The sequence below is a fragment of the Protopterus annectens genome, chromosome 2.part1, assembly GCF_019279795.1.
Source record: "Protopterus annectens isolate FY-2018-M chromosome 2.part1, PAN1.0, whole genome shotgun sequence".
Lineage (NCBI taxonomy): Eukaryota > Metazoa > Chordata > Ceratodontiformes > Protopteridae > Protopterus > Protopterus annectens.
In genome coordinates, this window is record NC_056729.1 from 1,401,115,387 (window position 1) to 1,401,129,691 (window position 14,305).

A 14,305-nucleotide genomic window follows, 5' to 3' on the forward strand; every position below is an offset into this window, starting at 1 on the left:
AAAACTGATGATATCTTTGCAGTTTCTAAACCTCATTTCATGCACAGCAGCAGTGGCAGCTTAAACATCCCAAAGGCTTTATTTTGATTCCATCAAACACTCTGGCTATGTACACAGACAGAAAGTTATTGCTACATATCCGAGGAGATGAGCTGCACCTGAAAGCAAGGTATCACATTCATATTACGTGAATTAAACAACTGTTGATATGACTTGAGAGATGCAATGGATATGTCAGCCAACAACAAGCTGAAATACATCACGGCGGTCTTTATTTCATTCACATAATATATACGTAGATAGAAAGTGGCACTTTGAGTGGCAGGAGGCAGACTCTGCTGAAGGCAAGGATCATTACATTCACCTAATCACAATCACTGTTAAGCAATCATCACTATGGCTCATCATGAATCAGCAATTCATGTGCCCAAAAGCAACAAAACTGAAGTACATTACTGTGGTCAATTTTTCTCCTACTCTGATCACAGTCAAACATCAGCAGTATGTGCCATCACAAAATGGATATTCTTGAATATTGCGGTTATGAGCAGGAAAGTAACTGACCACTGCTATCACCTGATCACAATTAAATAGTGACTGATATGTAGGGGCAGAGTGAATTTGTTTGTGGGTGTGTAGGAGATCTGTGCATGGGACAATAATGCTCACAGATTTTATCTGTGGACAACCTATGTGACTTCTTCCCAGTCAAACAGCTGTACCACATGAAAAAGAGTATATTCTGTTGGGACAGTCTGTGGCTGAATGAAACTGGAACTTAATTTTCTTTTATATTTCAAGAGCATATTGAAGGCACAGCCCTGTAGTTTGTTTTCCTGCTTGTTACCTCATTATAACTTCATGGTACCCTTGCGGAAAATGTTTTCAGATGCAGTTCACAACAAACATACACTTTTTTCACAGGGAAATAAATATATAAAATTAAAAATACTGTACTTTTATAATGCAAGAATTACAACTGCTTAAAAATTAAATTATTTCTAGGAATTGAGAAATGACACCTAGAAATTCATAGGTTGGTACTAGGCTATCGGCCTTAGGGCCTATACAAGCCTAGCCATAACAATTCCCTGGCTTTTTTCCCTGGCAAATTCATCACATGGCTGTTCTATTATCTTTGGACTCAAAACTATAACCTATAAGAACAGTTTATAACTTAGCATCACAATTTGCTATCCAAAATATTTTACTAGAAAATGTCAAAATAAAACAAATGGCTTACATGTATCACCACAAGGGACAGAAAGCCATTAGAATGGCCCATGCTGCATTAAACTTGGTTTTCATTAGAGACTGGGATATGATTTTATATATATATAATACATACATATATACACACACACACACACACATATATATATATATATATATATATATATATATATATATATATATATATACATACACACACCACACACGTGTGTCTGTGTGTTTCTATATATAACTAACTAAATTGACACCCTGATACTCCTCTCTAACCTAGAATGAAGAGACAAAAATAAATAAACAAGCAAATAAATAAAAATAAGGTCCTCCCATAAAACTAGAACCAATAAAATGGAACTGCATAACTGTAACAATAAGCATCTACTCGTTTCTTGGTGCAATTATTAACATCTAGACATGTTCATTTTGGCATTTGCAATATCAGGCTTGGCTATACAAATGAATGCTCAATCTGAGCTGAGCTGACAATCATACCTGCTGAGAGCTTGCCCCTGGGGCAGCTACCCTTTTTTTGCCCAAACCTGGCTACGGCAATACAAATGTATATACATAATGTACAAATGTGTGTGTGTGTGTGCATGCGTGTGCATACTGGCATTACATCATCAGTGAATCAAAAGGACAATATATACATTTTATCCAGAGAAGGAAACTCTCATCATTGGTGCATGCCATCACCAAATCACTTTAATATACACCTGAATAACTATGGCAAGTAAAAAATAAATCATTTTTAAGAATCATTTGAATGACATCCTTTTTGGCAGTGCTACCTTCACCATAATACTACAGTGTATTGGAATTTAACCCAAATATTTCATTAAGAGACAAACCCCACTCGATTCTTTACTTCTGGCACCAAAATGCTACAAGCCACATGCTCAGTTACTTAAAGTTACAGTTACGGTTAGTTAAAGTTATAGTCACTGTATCTTGCAGAGTAATGTTATCACACTGTTTTATCCCTAAAATTGCATATGATTTCTACTCTTATAGACAGTAAGTGATCATATATCTGCATGGTAATAGATTAAGTAACAAATCACAAAACAAAAAGCTCTAAACTGCTGCAGACACATATCATTGCAGCAGTATGTGCCCAATAAGAAACACCACAGCCGCCAGAGTGAAAATATATTGGCTAAAATGGTAAGCAGCAATCCCAGGATCAAGCAATCAACAAAACAATTCTGGAATATTTGGAAGATTAGTTCCTGCCATGTTTAAGAAAATGTACATTTCCCTTTTAAACATAAACACACATTTCTGAAACATGAAAAGTACAGTTTAACCAGCAAGAAGAAAATGGATTATATGTGAAGAAATTCAGATTTATAACACATTCAGTATAACCACACTTCTGCATTACTTTTGAAAACTGTACTTATAGAGGTCAAAAGTGCCACACACAACAAAATGTCAGACTTACTGCCTGCTTTTGCTCCTCCTCCTACATACAGGACAAAGATAAGCAGAAACAAGGGAGAAAAGAGGAAAAGTAGTTACCATACCATGATAAATAAAGGGGTAAAGTGTACTACAGTACAGGTATAAAGCTGAAAAGCAAGTATAAAAACAGGGATACGCATATATTTTCCACTGTATATGAAAAACACAGTCTGCACCGAGTTACCTAGCTGTCTACAACATTTACCAAAAGAAGATAAAATGCATTCTGACACAAACAGTATCTCATCCTTTCATTTTCTTCCTTTCTGGTCCTATGGTGGATTGGAAGGAGCTAACAGCCTGCTGGCAAAAGAGATTACTTACCATTAACCATAGTTTTACGAATGGTTTACACGGCACAGATTTACATCAACAATTACAGTGAGAGCATAAACTGTTAATCTATAACTTTCAGGTTCCATATCATGGCATGTATATCCTTCACAATCAATGCATAAGCATGACCCTCTGACAGGATCATAACTGAGTAAACTGTAGACCTACTAACAATGCAATACTCCTGCAATTATGGTTATAACAGTACATGTTCTTGGGTACTGCACAAGACTAGTAATATGGTAGACTCCTATCATCTTCCTCGGCAAGACTCAGTATGAATGACAAATCTACTTATTTGGAAAAGTAGTGTGGTAAACCAAAATCTATAATATATCTGGTATGACTGTTAAGTTTTTTTTGTTTGTTTTTTTGTTTTTTCTTTGACAATAGCAGGATTAATGTCTGATGGACAGAATACCTATTTATTTAGTTCATTTGTAATTGATTACCGGGATGGTCTGTGTCACTCATTTTGTTTCCCCATTACAGATGAACAGGCAGGGTAATTCGTTTACATGCTTTATTACACAGAAACACATCAGAATGGAGAGCAGCAGTACAAAATATAAACAAACTAATTAATTGACAGACTACACAGACATATCATGCTTACATCTCAACAGCTTGCTACAAAATGGCAGTCAGGTTCGCAAGTCCTCAGTATTTATACACTTGTGCAAGCCCCTAGAAAGCTCCTTAAAGGTGTACACACATATTGATCTACATCCTCCCTCTTAAATAAATCACCCACAATGCAATGACATGTGAAAAGACATATGCAATGGTGCAGACAATAAAAATAAACAACATTCATGTCCTTATGTCCAAGTTGCCGTGTATCTGGAACATGGTCTGCAAATGTGACCTGATCTAGGGATAGAGCATCTAGAATTGGGTTTAGCAACAGGGACAGTCAATGGTGAGCAACTTGTTTCAGGAGTTTTGGGATTCTTCTCAGGAACATGGATACTTACTGGAACATCCTCTGGAACTGGAATGCTAGATAACTCACTCTGAGATATGGAGTCTTTCTTGCAGGTATGATACCGCAATACAAGCTTGGACACCGGGATCAAATGTTTCCCATTCTGCTCTTGTGATTCCACAATGTATGATCTCAGCTCTGGCCATACACTTTTCATGACACCAATCTGATCAAAACCTTTCGACGTTTGCATCCTCACTATTTCGCCTTCTCGTAATGGTTGAGTGGTTTGCTGGTCTTATCATAATAGGACTTCTGGGATAAGCGCTTCTTTAATAGACTGACTTTCACTGAACTGTTGTTCTTGACACATGGAACCAATAATGAACTACTAATTGGTAATGTGGTTCTGGTTTGTCTTAACAGAAGTCTCTGTGCAGGTGAACCAAGAAGTTTATCACGAGGAACATTTCTGAGATTCAAGAGATTCAAGAAAATATCAGAACTTTGTCCAGCTAACATCTACCTGAAATCAGCTGGACGTATAAGTGAATTTAAGTACACTTTTATCTGCTCTTTTGCATATAGTACTGTATTTAATTTATTAATTTGTGTTTTTCACTGAATATTAACTCAACTGAAGTTGTGGCTGTCTGTCTACAGAGTACTTTTTAGAATTTCTGTGTAGTCATTGATAGCAGTGGGGGGTAGTTTCACCTCATCACTGACACTCTGTCTTGCTTTATATAAGTGGTACATTTTGAGTTATCTCTGCTTAATATCAGAGCTTTGGCCGACTAACATCTACCTGAAATCAGCTGGACGTATAAGTGAATTTAAGTACACTTTTATCTGCTCTTTTGCATTCAGTACTGTATTTAATTTATTTGTGTTTTTCACTGAATATTAACTCAACTGAAGTTGTGGCTGTTTCTCTACAGTTAGTTCCCCACCCACCTTCCCTGTTCTTATTTTGGTGTTAATGTTGGTGGCTTTGAAATTGCCCGCCCCTCTTGTAGATTTATATTTGGATACTCCTTCTAGGCCCATCTCATTTGCTCACTCAACTGAGTGCAGTGAGATCATATTCTGATTTCAGGCACTCCTACTGTGTACAAAGAGGGCATTTGGGAAGGACAACCCCTTTAGCCTTTTAATCCTGCTCTGTTCCCTCCCTCAAAAAAAAAAACATATATATATTTTATTCAGCTGCTCTCACTGTAACTGTCTTAGTTGCTCTTCTGCGTGCTGTTATCTGTTCAGTCACTCTTACTCTGCACGTATTACTGCTTGTTAGTAGCCTTCTAATTTCCTGCCTACTACACTTGTTTTTTTAGTCATTTGTTAATTTAATTACATTTATTTGAACTGTATTTGCCGCAGTGTTGCTACACACTCGGATGTGCTGGCCTGCACTACAATTTGAATTGTATTTACTGCTGTTTTAGCTGCTTTTCTGTAACAAAAAAAAATTCTAAGCTTGTTTCCTGCCTTTCCTGTAACAAGTCAAGTCCAGATACAGACTTGCTGTATCCAGGACTGTTGGTAAGCTTCTGAGCCCCTCCCCAAGCCTTTCTGTGTTGGAGGGAAGCCTTCTAGCTTATCAGTGGGAGTGGTAAGCACTAGGAAGCCTATCTACCATGGGAAGAGTGGGTTTTGGCCCTGAAATTGTAGTTCATTGGCCGTTTGGGCAGTTTTTCCATCTCTTTCAACCTTCTGATTTAAAAGCCTATGTTTGCACTTGTTCCCCGCCTTTCCTGTAACTAGTCTAGTCCAGGTACAGATTTGCTGTATTCAGGACTCTCTGTAAGCTTCTGAGCCCCCCAAGCCTTTCTGTGTTGGAGGGAAGCCTTCTAGCTTATCAGTGGGAGTGGTAAGCATCAGGTAGCCTATCTACCACAAGAGGAGTGGTCCCTGGCCCAGAAATTGTAGCTATTGGCTGTTTCAGTAGTTTTTTCCATCTCATTCAACTTTCTGAATTGAAAGCCGCACTTGTGCCTGTTTCCCGCCTTTCCTATAACTAGCCTAGTCCGGTCACAGAGTTGCTGTATCCAGGATTGTTAGTAAGCTTCTGAGTCCCCCAAGCCTTTCTGGGTTAGAGGGAAGCCTTCTAGCTTATCAGTGGGAGTGGTAAGCACTAGGTAGCCTGTCCTCCACAGCAAGAGTGAGTTTTGGCCCAGAAATTGTAGTTTATTTGGCCATTTTGGCAGTTTTCTATATCTTTCAACTTGCTGGCTTAAAAGCCTACATTTGTACTTGTTCCCCAACTTTCCTGTAACTAGTCTAGTCCAGGTACAGATTTGCTGTATCCAGGACTCTTTGTAAGCTTCTGAGTCCCACAAGCCTTTCTGTGTTGGAGGGAAGCCTTCTAGATTATCAGAGGGAGTGGTAAGCATTAGGTAGCCTAGCTACCACAAGAGGAGTGGTTCCTGGCCTAGAAATTGTAGCTAATGGCCATTTGGACAGTTTGTCCGTCTCTTTTAACTTTCTGGTTTAAAAGACCACATCTGCGCTTGTTTCCCATCTTTCCAGTAACTAACCTAGTAGCAATAGAAAGCCTTAAACTGATACAAGCCTTCTAGCTTAGAAGAGAGACATTGGAGTGATTAAGTATCAGTTTTCTGTACTTTTGTGCTGTACTTAACTATTTTCCGCCTAAACGCAGATTTTCCAGCATTTATTGTGATTTAAAAGCTTGTTTTTTTTCACATATTGTACTTATTTAACTGCCTGCACTTTTAAAAAGTTGTTTTTTGTTCAAATAATTTAACTGTTGTAGGCTACACACTAAAGTGCGATAGCCTTTTCTGATCATTTGTAGTCGTTTAAAGCTGTTTTAAGTGTACTTTTTACTGTTTTTGCCTTAACTTTTCAAAAAAAAAAAACAAAACAAAAAAAAATTCCTTGTTTCCCACCTTTCTAAGCTAGTATAGTCCAGTTTTCAGGCTAGTGCTGAATTCAGGGCTGTGATACCAGTTTATGAGTTGCCCATACCTTACTTGGATAGAAGGAAGTTTCTCTGTTCACCTGTGAGAGAGGGGAGCTTTGAGCAACCTATCTGCCCCTGGAGGAGTGGTTCCAGCCCAGAAATTAGTAGTTTATTGGCCATTTTGGGCTAATTTCTCTCTCTTTCATTTCCCTACTATAAAAACTGCGTTTGCATGGTTTTGCGCAGCGGGCAGTGCTGGTTAGCTACTGTTAAATTATTCCCGGCTCCACTAAGTCTCCTCTTCATTTTTTCCCTTGAAACTAGTCTAACTCGCAACCTAAGGACTCAAAAAGCATCTTACAGCCCAGCAGTTACTCAGACCTAATAACAAGCACTAATATACCCTGACACTGATTGCCCAGCAAGGCAAGGCTCTTTATTCACCCCTCACCAAACAAGTGACTAAGCAGCTCACCCTACTATTCGGGCATGACCAAAGGGCAACTTCAGGTGCACTCTTCAGTCCAGCTGGTGAATATGGGTATCCTGAGGCAATGTTACAACTGCCTCATATACACAGACAGCCCTCTCCTCCTACCATAAAGCACTAACATATGCGAGAGATGCAATTATACAGCCAAACTGGAAGCTAAGCTGTCTCCACCTAAGAATGGAACAGACAGTCAAGAGGAGATTAACACTTGCACCACAACTCCAGCCGCACACAGAACTACTAAAACAGCACTGGCAAAAAATACACATAAATACACAAAATCATACTCGGAGGTTCTGCTGCGGTGGTGGTGCTGCGGTAGCATTGTCACCTCATAGCAAGACGTTGTCCCGTTCAATTCTCAGCTAGAGCATCTTCTGTGTGTTGGCATACGTGAATGGGGCATGCCTTCATTGAAGGTTGTGCGTCAGGGTTGGTAACCCTTTACGTAAAAATCCACTACCAATCATTAGCGGACCGGAGTTCCACTGTGGCGACCCCTAACCGGGAAAAGCCGAAAGACACAAACAAACATACTCGGAGGCTCTAAATAAAAACCTGCAAAAGCATCAGAATCCTCCAAAGTAGACACCCAAACAACCTGCACTTCCTGTCACCGACCAGACAACACATAAAACACAAAATCAGTGTGCCGCACAATCACAGCCCTTAAGGTGAAATAACATACCTAACACACTAGTAATAGGTAACTCTATAGTCAGGCACACTGACGTCCCACTCACTAGGCTGGATAAGCAGAAGGTTACTGTTAGCTGCCTGTTCACTCCAGAACAAGTACAAATATGACTCTGTCATTGTTCATGTTGGTGTGAATGACCTGAGACGTACCTCCCCTGGACTACATGAAATGAGACATGGAAGAGCTCTGTGATCATGTAGCCCAGGCTGGTATGACCCTGACCCTGAGTAGCAATCCTGCCCTCACCAAAAATGATACCTCAGTATAAAGAAAAAATGATCAATTTCAACAACTGGCTAAGCTTCTGGCGTCATTCAAAGGGGATCCAGTGTCTGTCAGCCTGGGACGACATGCTCAACAAGCCGCTTTGCTTCACAACAGACGGCTTGCACCTGTTACCCCTAGACTTTTGAATACTGGCCAAGGCTCATGCTGCCCCCATAGTGCCTTTTTTAGGCAAGACTCAAAAGTCAAACCCACCTCTGTAAACAGCACAATTAACAAAAAACTGAGGGTTATGCTACTCAATGCCAGGAGTTTAAATCTCAAAATGCACGCGCTCAAAGCACTCCTCAGTATGGAGAACGTTGACATCTGTGCAGTAACTGAAACCTGGTTCAAGGCTCCAGAGAGCACCCCAGCACTACCGGGCTACAACTCATACCACACGTTTTGACCACAGAACACGGACCGAAACACAAAAGTAGGGGATGTATCCATATTCATCAAGGATACCCACACCTCCAGGTTAGTGGCACAGCATGATACCTCTGAGATCATCTATGTGCAACTAACATCGGGCAAATCTGCAATGCAAATTGTGGCCTGCTACAGATCACCCTCCATGACCCAGGACCACCACTCCACCTTTCTGAAGACACTGGAAAACATGAAGGTCCTACCAAACACCCTGATATTGGGTGATTTCAATTACCCTACCATTCACTGGGAAACTACTTGAGTACAAATTCCCAGGCCCAGCGCTTCATGGAATTGATCAACTCAAGTGCCCAGAATCAGCTGGTAAACTCCCCTACCAGAGGTGAAAACATACTGGACCTGGTCATCACCAACATGGGCGACAGGTGTTCCACACCGGAGGTCAACCCATCACTGGTTAGATCAGACCATAAACTAATCACTCTGGATGTCCACACCCCACCCCCACCCCCAACTAAAGAAACCACAGTAAAAAACTTTTCTAAAGCAAACTTCACCTTACGTAAGACAGAGGTGTTAAGTTTCACAGCCCCCACGCTAAAGGATAACGCTGCTCAAGATGCAGAAACCTTTACAAATGCACTCTATGAGCACCTACAAGGATGCATGGATCGTGCCATGCCTAGCAAAACCAAGAAGGAAACCAGTTTGGTGGACCCCTGTAATAAACAGGCTATACAACAGAAGGAGGAAACTAATTCAGAAAAAAAAACAAATCCCAAGAAGGAAAGACATCCCTGATCAGTATCAGTAAGAAGCTAAGGCCTCATGAAATCATCAAAGGCTAACTTTGAAAGTAAAATAGCCAAGAATTCAACACAAAGCCTTCTTTAGCTATGTTAAGAATCTAAGTGGCAACTCATAGATATGCACTGAACTAGTGCAAAATAGTACAAAATATACTGAACCTACTGATATTGCCAACATCCTGGCAGATAGATTTAGTGCAAACTTCACCCCCCTCTCACCTCCAAAAGGGCCCAGAACAATACCGGAAAAGTGTAGTGTCCCAAATATCACAGACGCACAGGTGAAAACAGCCCTTTCAAAAGCCAAAAACACAGAGTCAATGGGACCAGATGGTGTCCCAGGCTGCGTCTTGCACGAACTACAGAACAAACTAACCCCCCACCTAAACACGCTGTTCAACCTCAGCCTCTCCACAGGCTACGTGCCCATAGAATGGTGCACAGCAATGGTTATTCCTCTCCACAAAGGAGGGGCCACAAATGACTCTGGTAACTATCGCCTCATAAGCCTGACTAGCCTGGTCTGCAAGGCTATGGATCGCATCATCATGAAACTCATTAACAAAGACATTGGGAACCTCCAAACACTTGACCCGACCCAGTTCGGCTTTGTTAAGGGCAGATCATGCCTACTAAACCTTCTTTGAGACAGTCAGCAAGGCCATAGATGAGGGAAAGGTGGTTCACACAGCCTACCCTGACCTCGCCAAGGCTTTCGACACCTTTCCCCACTCAGGTATTACAGAAATACTCACCAGCCTGAACATAAACCCCTATGTTATGAGATGGGTTGCCAACTGGCTTACAGACAGAACTCACATGGTAAGAATAGCAGGCTCCAGGTCCAACTCTAAACCAGTCACAAGTGGTGTCCCACAAGGCTCAGTCCTGGGACCCCTACTGTTCAGCATATACTTCTCAGAAGTACAGGCAAACACAGGAGAACTATGGCTAACCAAGTTCACCAATGACTGCAAATCGGGAGCCATAATTGACTCTCCGGGTGACACGGACATCCTCCAAAAGGGCCTTACAGAGACAGACACCTGGTGTCAAAGTCATGGCCTCAAGCTAAATGCCAAAAAATGCATAGTCATCCCGTTTGGAAAAAACAAAACACCCACGAATTACCACATAGGTGGTAGCCCCCTTAATACAGAAGAGGTAATAAGAGATCTGGGGACCCAGGTAGATAGTAATCTCTCCTTTGACAATCATATTGCCAAAGTAGTTAGGAAATCCTTCTATGTGGCCCATCTAATTACTAAAGGGTTTGCATCTGGAAATAAAGAGGCTATAGTGTCCCTCTACTCGTAACTCATTAGACCCATCATAGAGTACAATGCCCAATTTGGGATGTACCTCACAAGACACTTCCAACAGCTGGAAAGACCACAAAAGTACCTCACCAAGAGGATTACTGGCCTCAAACATTTGTCTTATGCAGCCCGACTGAAAAAACTCTGGCTCTACTCCAGCTGTACTCAGTGGCTTATCGCTTACTCAGAGGTGATCTCTGTCTGACTTACAAAGCCATGTCCAACTCAGAACTGATGGACATGCTCCACCTAAACAAATCCAAGTCACTACAAGCCATGCGGTCTAGTGAGCTAAACCTCACCACAACAATAAATAGAACATGCTGAAGGGATAGATTCCTGTCACAGAGACTCCCCATGCTTTGGAACAAAATTCTAAATTACATCAGGCAGAGCCCCTCACTAACACTCTTCAAGAGAAACCTTGACGAGTGGATGGGTAACAGAAAATACACCCCTGGGATCACTTCATTGGCTCTGCTTGACAGAGGATCAGTTAATTAATCAATGGGGCGGCGAAAGCTGTCACACTCTGGCTAGGCTTATAAATGCCCTCAGGCAGATAGCCTAGTACCTACCTATGAACCTATGAACATCACTATTGTCTCGTTTTGCCTTCTCTAATAATTGTTTCTAACTTTGAACTGCATGTTCTGCCAAACCATTTGGCTGCGGGTACTCAGGGCTACTTTTGACATGAGTAAAGTCCCACTCTTCAGCAAATCTTTTGAATTGCTGGCTTGTAAACTGTGTACCATTCTCAGAAATAACTTTGTGCGGATTACCATGGACTGCAAAATGACACTTCATCTTAGTAATGACAGCCAGTGAACGTTACATTAGGAAGTAGATCAATCTCAAACCAATTTGAATAAGAGTCTACTAACACCAAGAAATGTTGACCATTCCACTTGAAAATGTTGTTAGGTACTGTCGACCATGGTAGTTCAGGAATCTGGTTTAGCTGAAGTGGTTCTTTCTGTTAATGTGGCTTAGTACTATTACAAACAGAACAAGATGAAAGTACTCTCAATATCCTGTGACACAGAAGGCCAAAATACTAATCCTCTCGTCCTTCTTTTGGCAGAATCAGTTCCTTGATGGCCATGATGCAAAATAGTAATATACTCTTGTTGTAAGGATATTGGAACAATCATAGGTTCATAGGTTGGTACTAGGCTATCAGCCCTAGGGCCTATACAAGCCTAGCCATAACAATTCCCTGGCTATTTCTTCCCACATTATTTACTTTCCTGGACCCCTGTCCATCACTTTTGGACCTTTCATTATGATACCATTATCAAACAAAATCTCATCTCTGTAAGGAAAATAAGGTTGCACTTCTACAGGTAAGCAAGATTGCTTTGATGGCTATCCTCAACTGATAAAGTGGTTGAGTTTCTGAAGAACTGGATCTGAGGCTGTATGACTTCTAAACTCATCAAGACGTGTGGAAGAAAAAATTCTCACTTCCATTACTTCAAAAGCAAGTTTCTCATTTTCATGCTGTTCAGTGGTATTTCGGGGTGATCAAGATAAAGTATCAGCAAATAAAGAAGTTTGCCTTTTGTGTAAACAAGATTGAAATTATACTTTTGCAATCTGAGCATCATGGATTGCAATCTGGCTGGAGCTGTATGCAGAGGCTTTCTCAAAATAGTGGCTAGAGGTTGGTGATCTGTTTCAATCTGGATAGGTCAACCATAAATAAAATCATGGATCTTCAAACATGCAAACACAGTTACCAAGAGTTCTTTCGATATCTGCACATAGTGCATTTCAGTTTGGATTAGAGTTCTGGATGCATAGGCTACTGGTCTATCCTCTTGAAGAATGCCTGCACCAAGACCAAATTCTGAATCATCACAAGAAAGAGTAACTGGTTTGTGAACATCATAATATCTGAGAATTGGTGGACTGGGAATTTTCTGTTTCAGGACATCAAATGCTCTTTGGTGTTGTTCTAACCATGACCAGGAGACATCTTTACATGTCAGCTCTCTAAGTGGTTCTGAAAGTTGGCTCACATCTGGAATGAACTTGCCTAGGTAGTTAACCATGCCAAGGAAACACTGTAGGGCTTGAACACTGTCTGGAGCTGGCATCTCAAGAATTGCAGTTTGCTAGGAAGGATCTGGTCGTAAGCCTCAACTGGTAAATAAGTGACCACCATAAGTAACTTCTTGTAACCTGAATTTGCACTTCTGAGGATTTAGCTCAGGATTCCCTTCACATGCTCTTTTCAGAACTTTCTTAGGTTTCCGTCATGGTCAGCTTCACCATTACCTTCTACTAGAATATCACTAACTATAATAGCACACAAATACCCAGAAAAAGATTTGCTCCATTGCATGTTGGAAGACTTCACTGGCAGAATTTATCCCAAATGGCATTCTCAAAAATCTGTATCTGCCAAAAGGAGTACTGAAGGTGGTTAGCAATGAAGATTTACGGACAAGCCAAACTTGCAAAAATGAACTCTTCATCTAAGATAGAAAAAGCAGTGGCATTTGCCATGACAGCAACAACTTCTTCAACTGGACACATTGGATGATGAGGTCTTTTCAGTGTCTTGTTCAAATCATGTGTACAAATACATATTCTGATATCATCTGAGCTTTTCTTATGAGCAACGATCATGGAGGATACCCATTCAGTTGGTTCTTCAAATGGACAAATTACACCTTGCTGCACCATTTTATCTAGCTCAGCCTTACCTCTGATCTGCAAAGCTACTGGAACTTTCTGGGCTGGCCTGACAACTGGACTGACTTCAGGGTCAAACTTATTGGAGTACGCAACTGGGAGTTTGCCTAGTTTGTTTTCGAAAAGATCAGCATAAGTAGAAAAAATAGACTGGGTGAAATCAGAACAGTGGTCTTTCAAGCTAACATGATTGACTTCTTGTTTAAATAAAAGCAGTCCCATTTTCAAACTGTCTCTGAGGCCTAATAATGACTGGACTTGCCTTTTGACCACATAAAATTGCAAGTCACAGCTGTTTTCAGCAGAGTAACATGAAAGCACTACTGAACCTTCAGTTTAAATTTCTTCACCTCCATAAGCAACAAGCTTGGCACACTTTGCCAAATCAAACTTCTCACCAGCACATACTCTAGCAAATGTTTCTGCTGACATAACATTACAGTTTGAACCTGTGTTAACTTTGAACTCCATATGTTTTCCATTTATCTGAACAGTACAAAATACTTAATTCTTTGCCCATCAATCTACTGCACTGACTGTTTTACTAAGCACTGGTACACCATCCACATAAAAAGTAGGGTCACAGCTTTCCAACTGATCAACTTGTCTCTTTGAGTGTTATTGCTTACTAAAAGAATGCCCTTTACTTGATTTACAAAACCTTTTGAAATGATTCCACTTATTGCATTTGGGCATTGTTAACCAAAAGCTAAGCACTTTTCTCTTTT

General features: G+C 40.7%; 1 protein-coding gene across 1 annotated transcript in view; it reads right to left on the reverse strand.

The window, feature by feature from the left end:
* DTNB (dystrobrevin beta) overlaps positions 1 to 14,305 on the reverse strand; it is a 2,387,431-nt gene that overhangs the window by 161,950 nt on the left and 2,211,176 nt on the right. Inside the window, exon 17 of the mRNA XM_044062883.1 lies at positions 2,678 to 2,698. Within this exon, the coding sequence (XP_043918818.1) occupies positions 2,678 to 2,698 (21 nt within the window). The remainder of the gene's footprint in view (positions 1 to 2,677; positions 2,699 to 14,305) is intronic.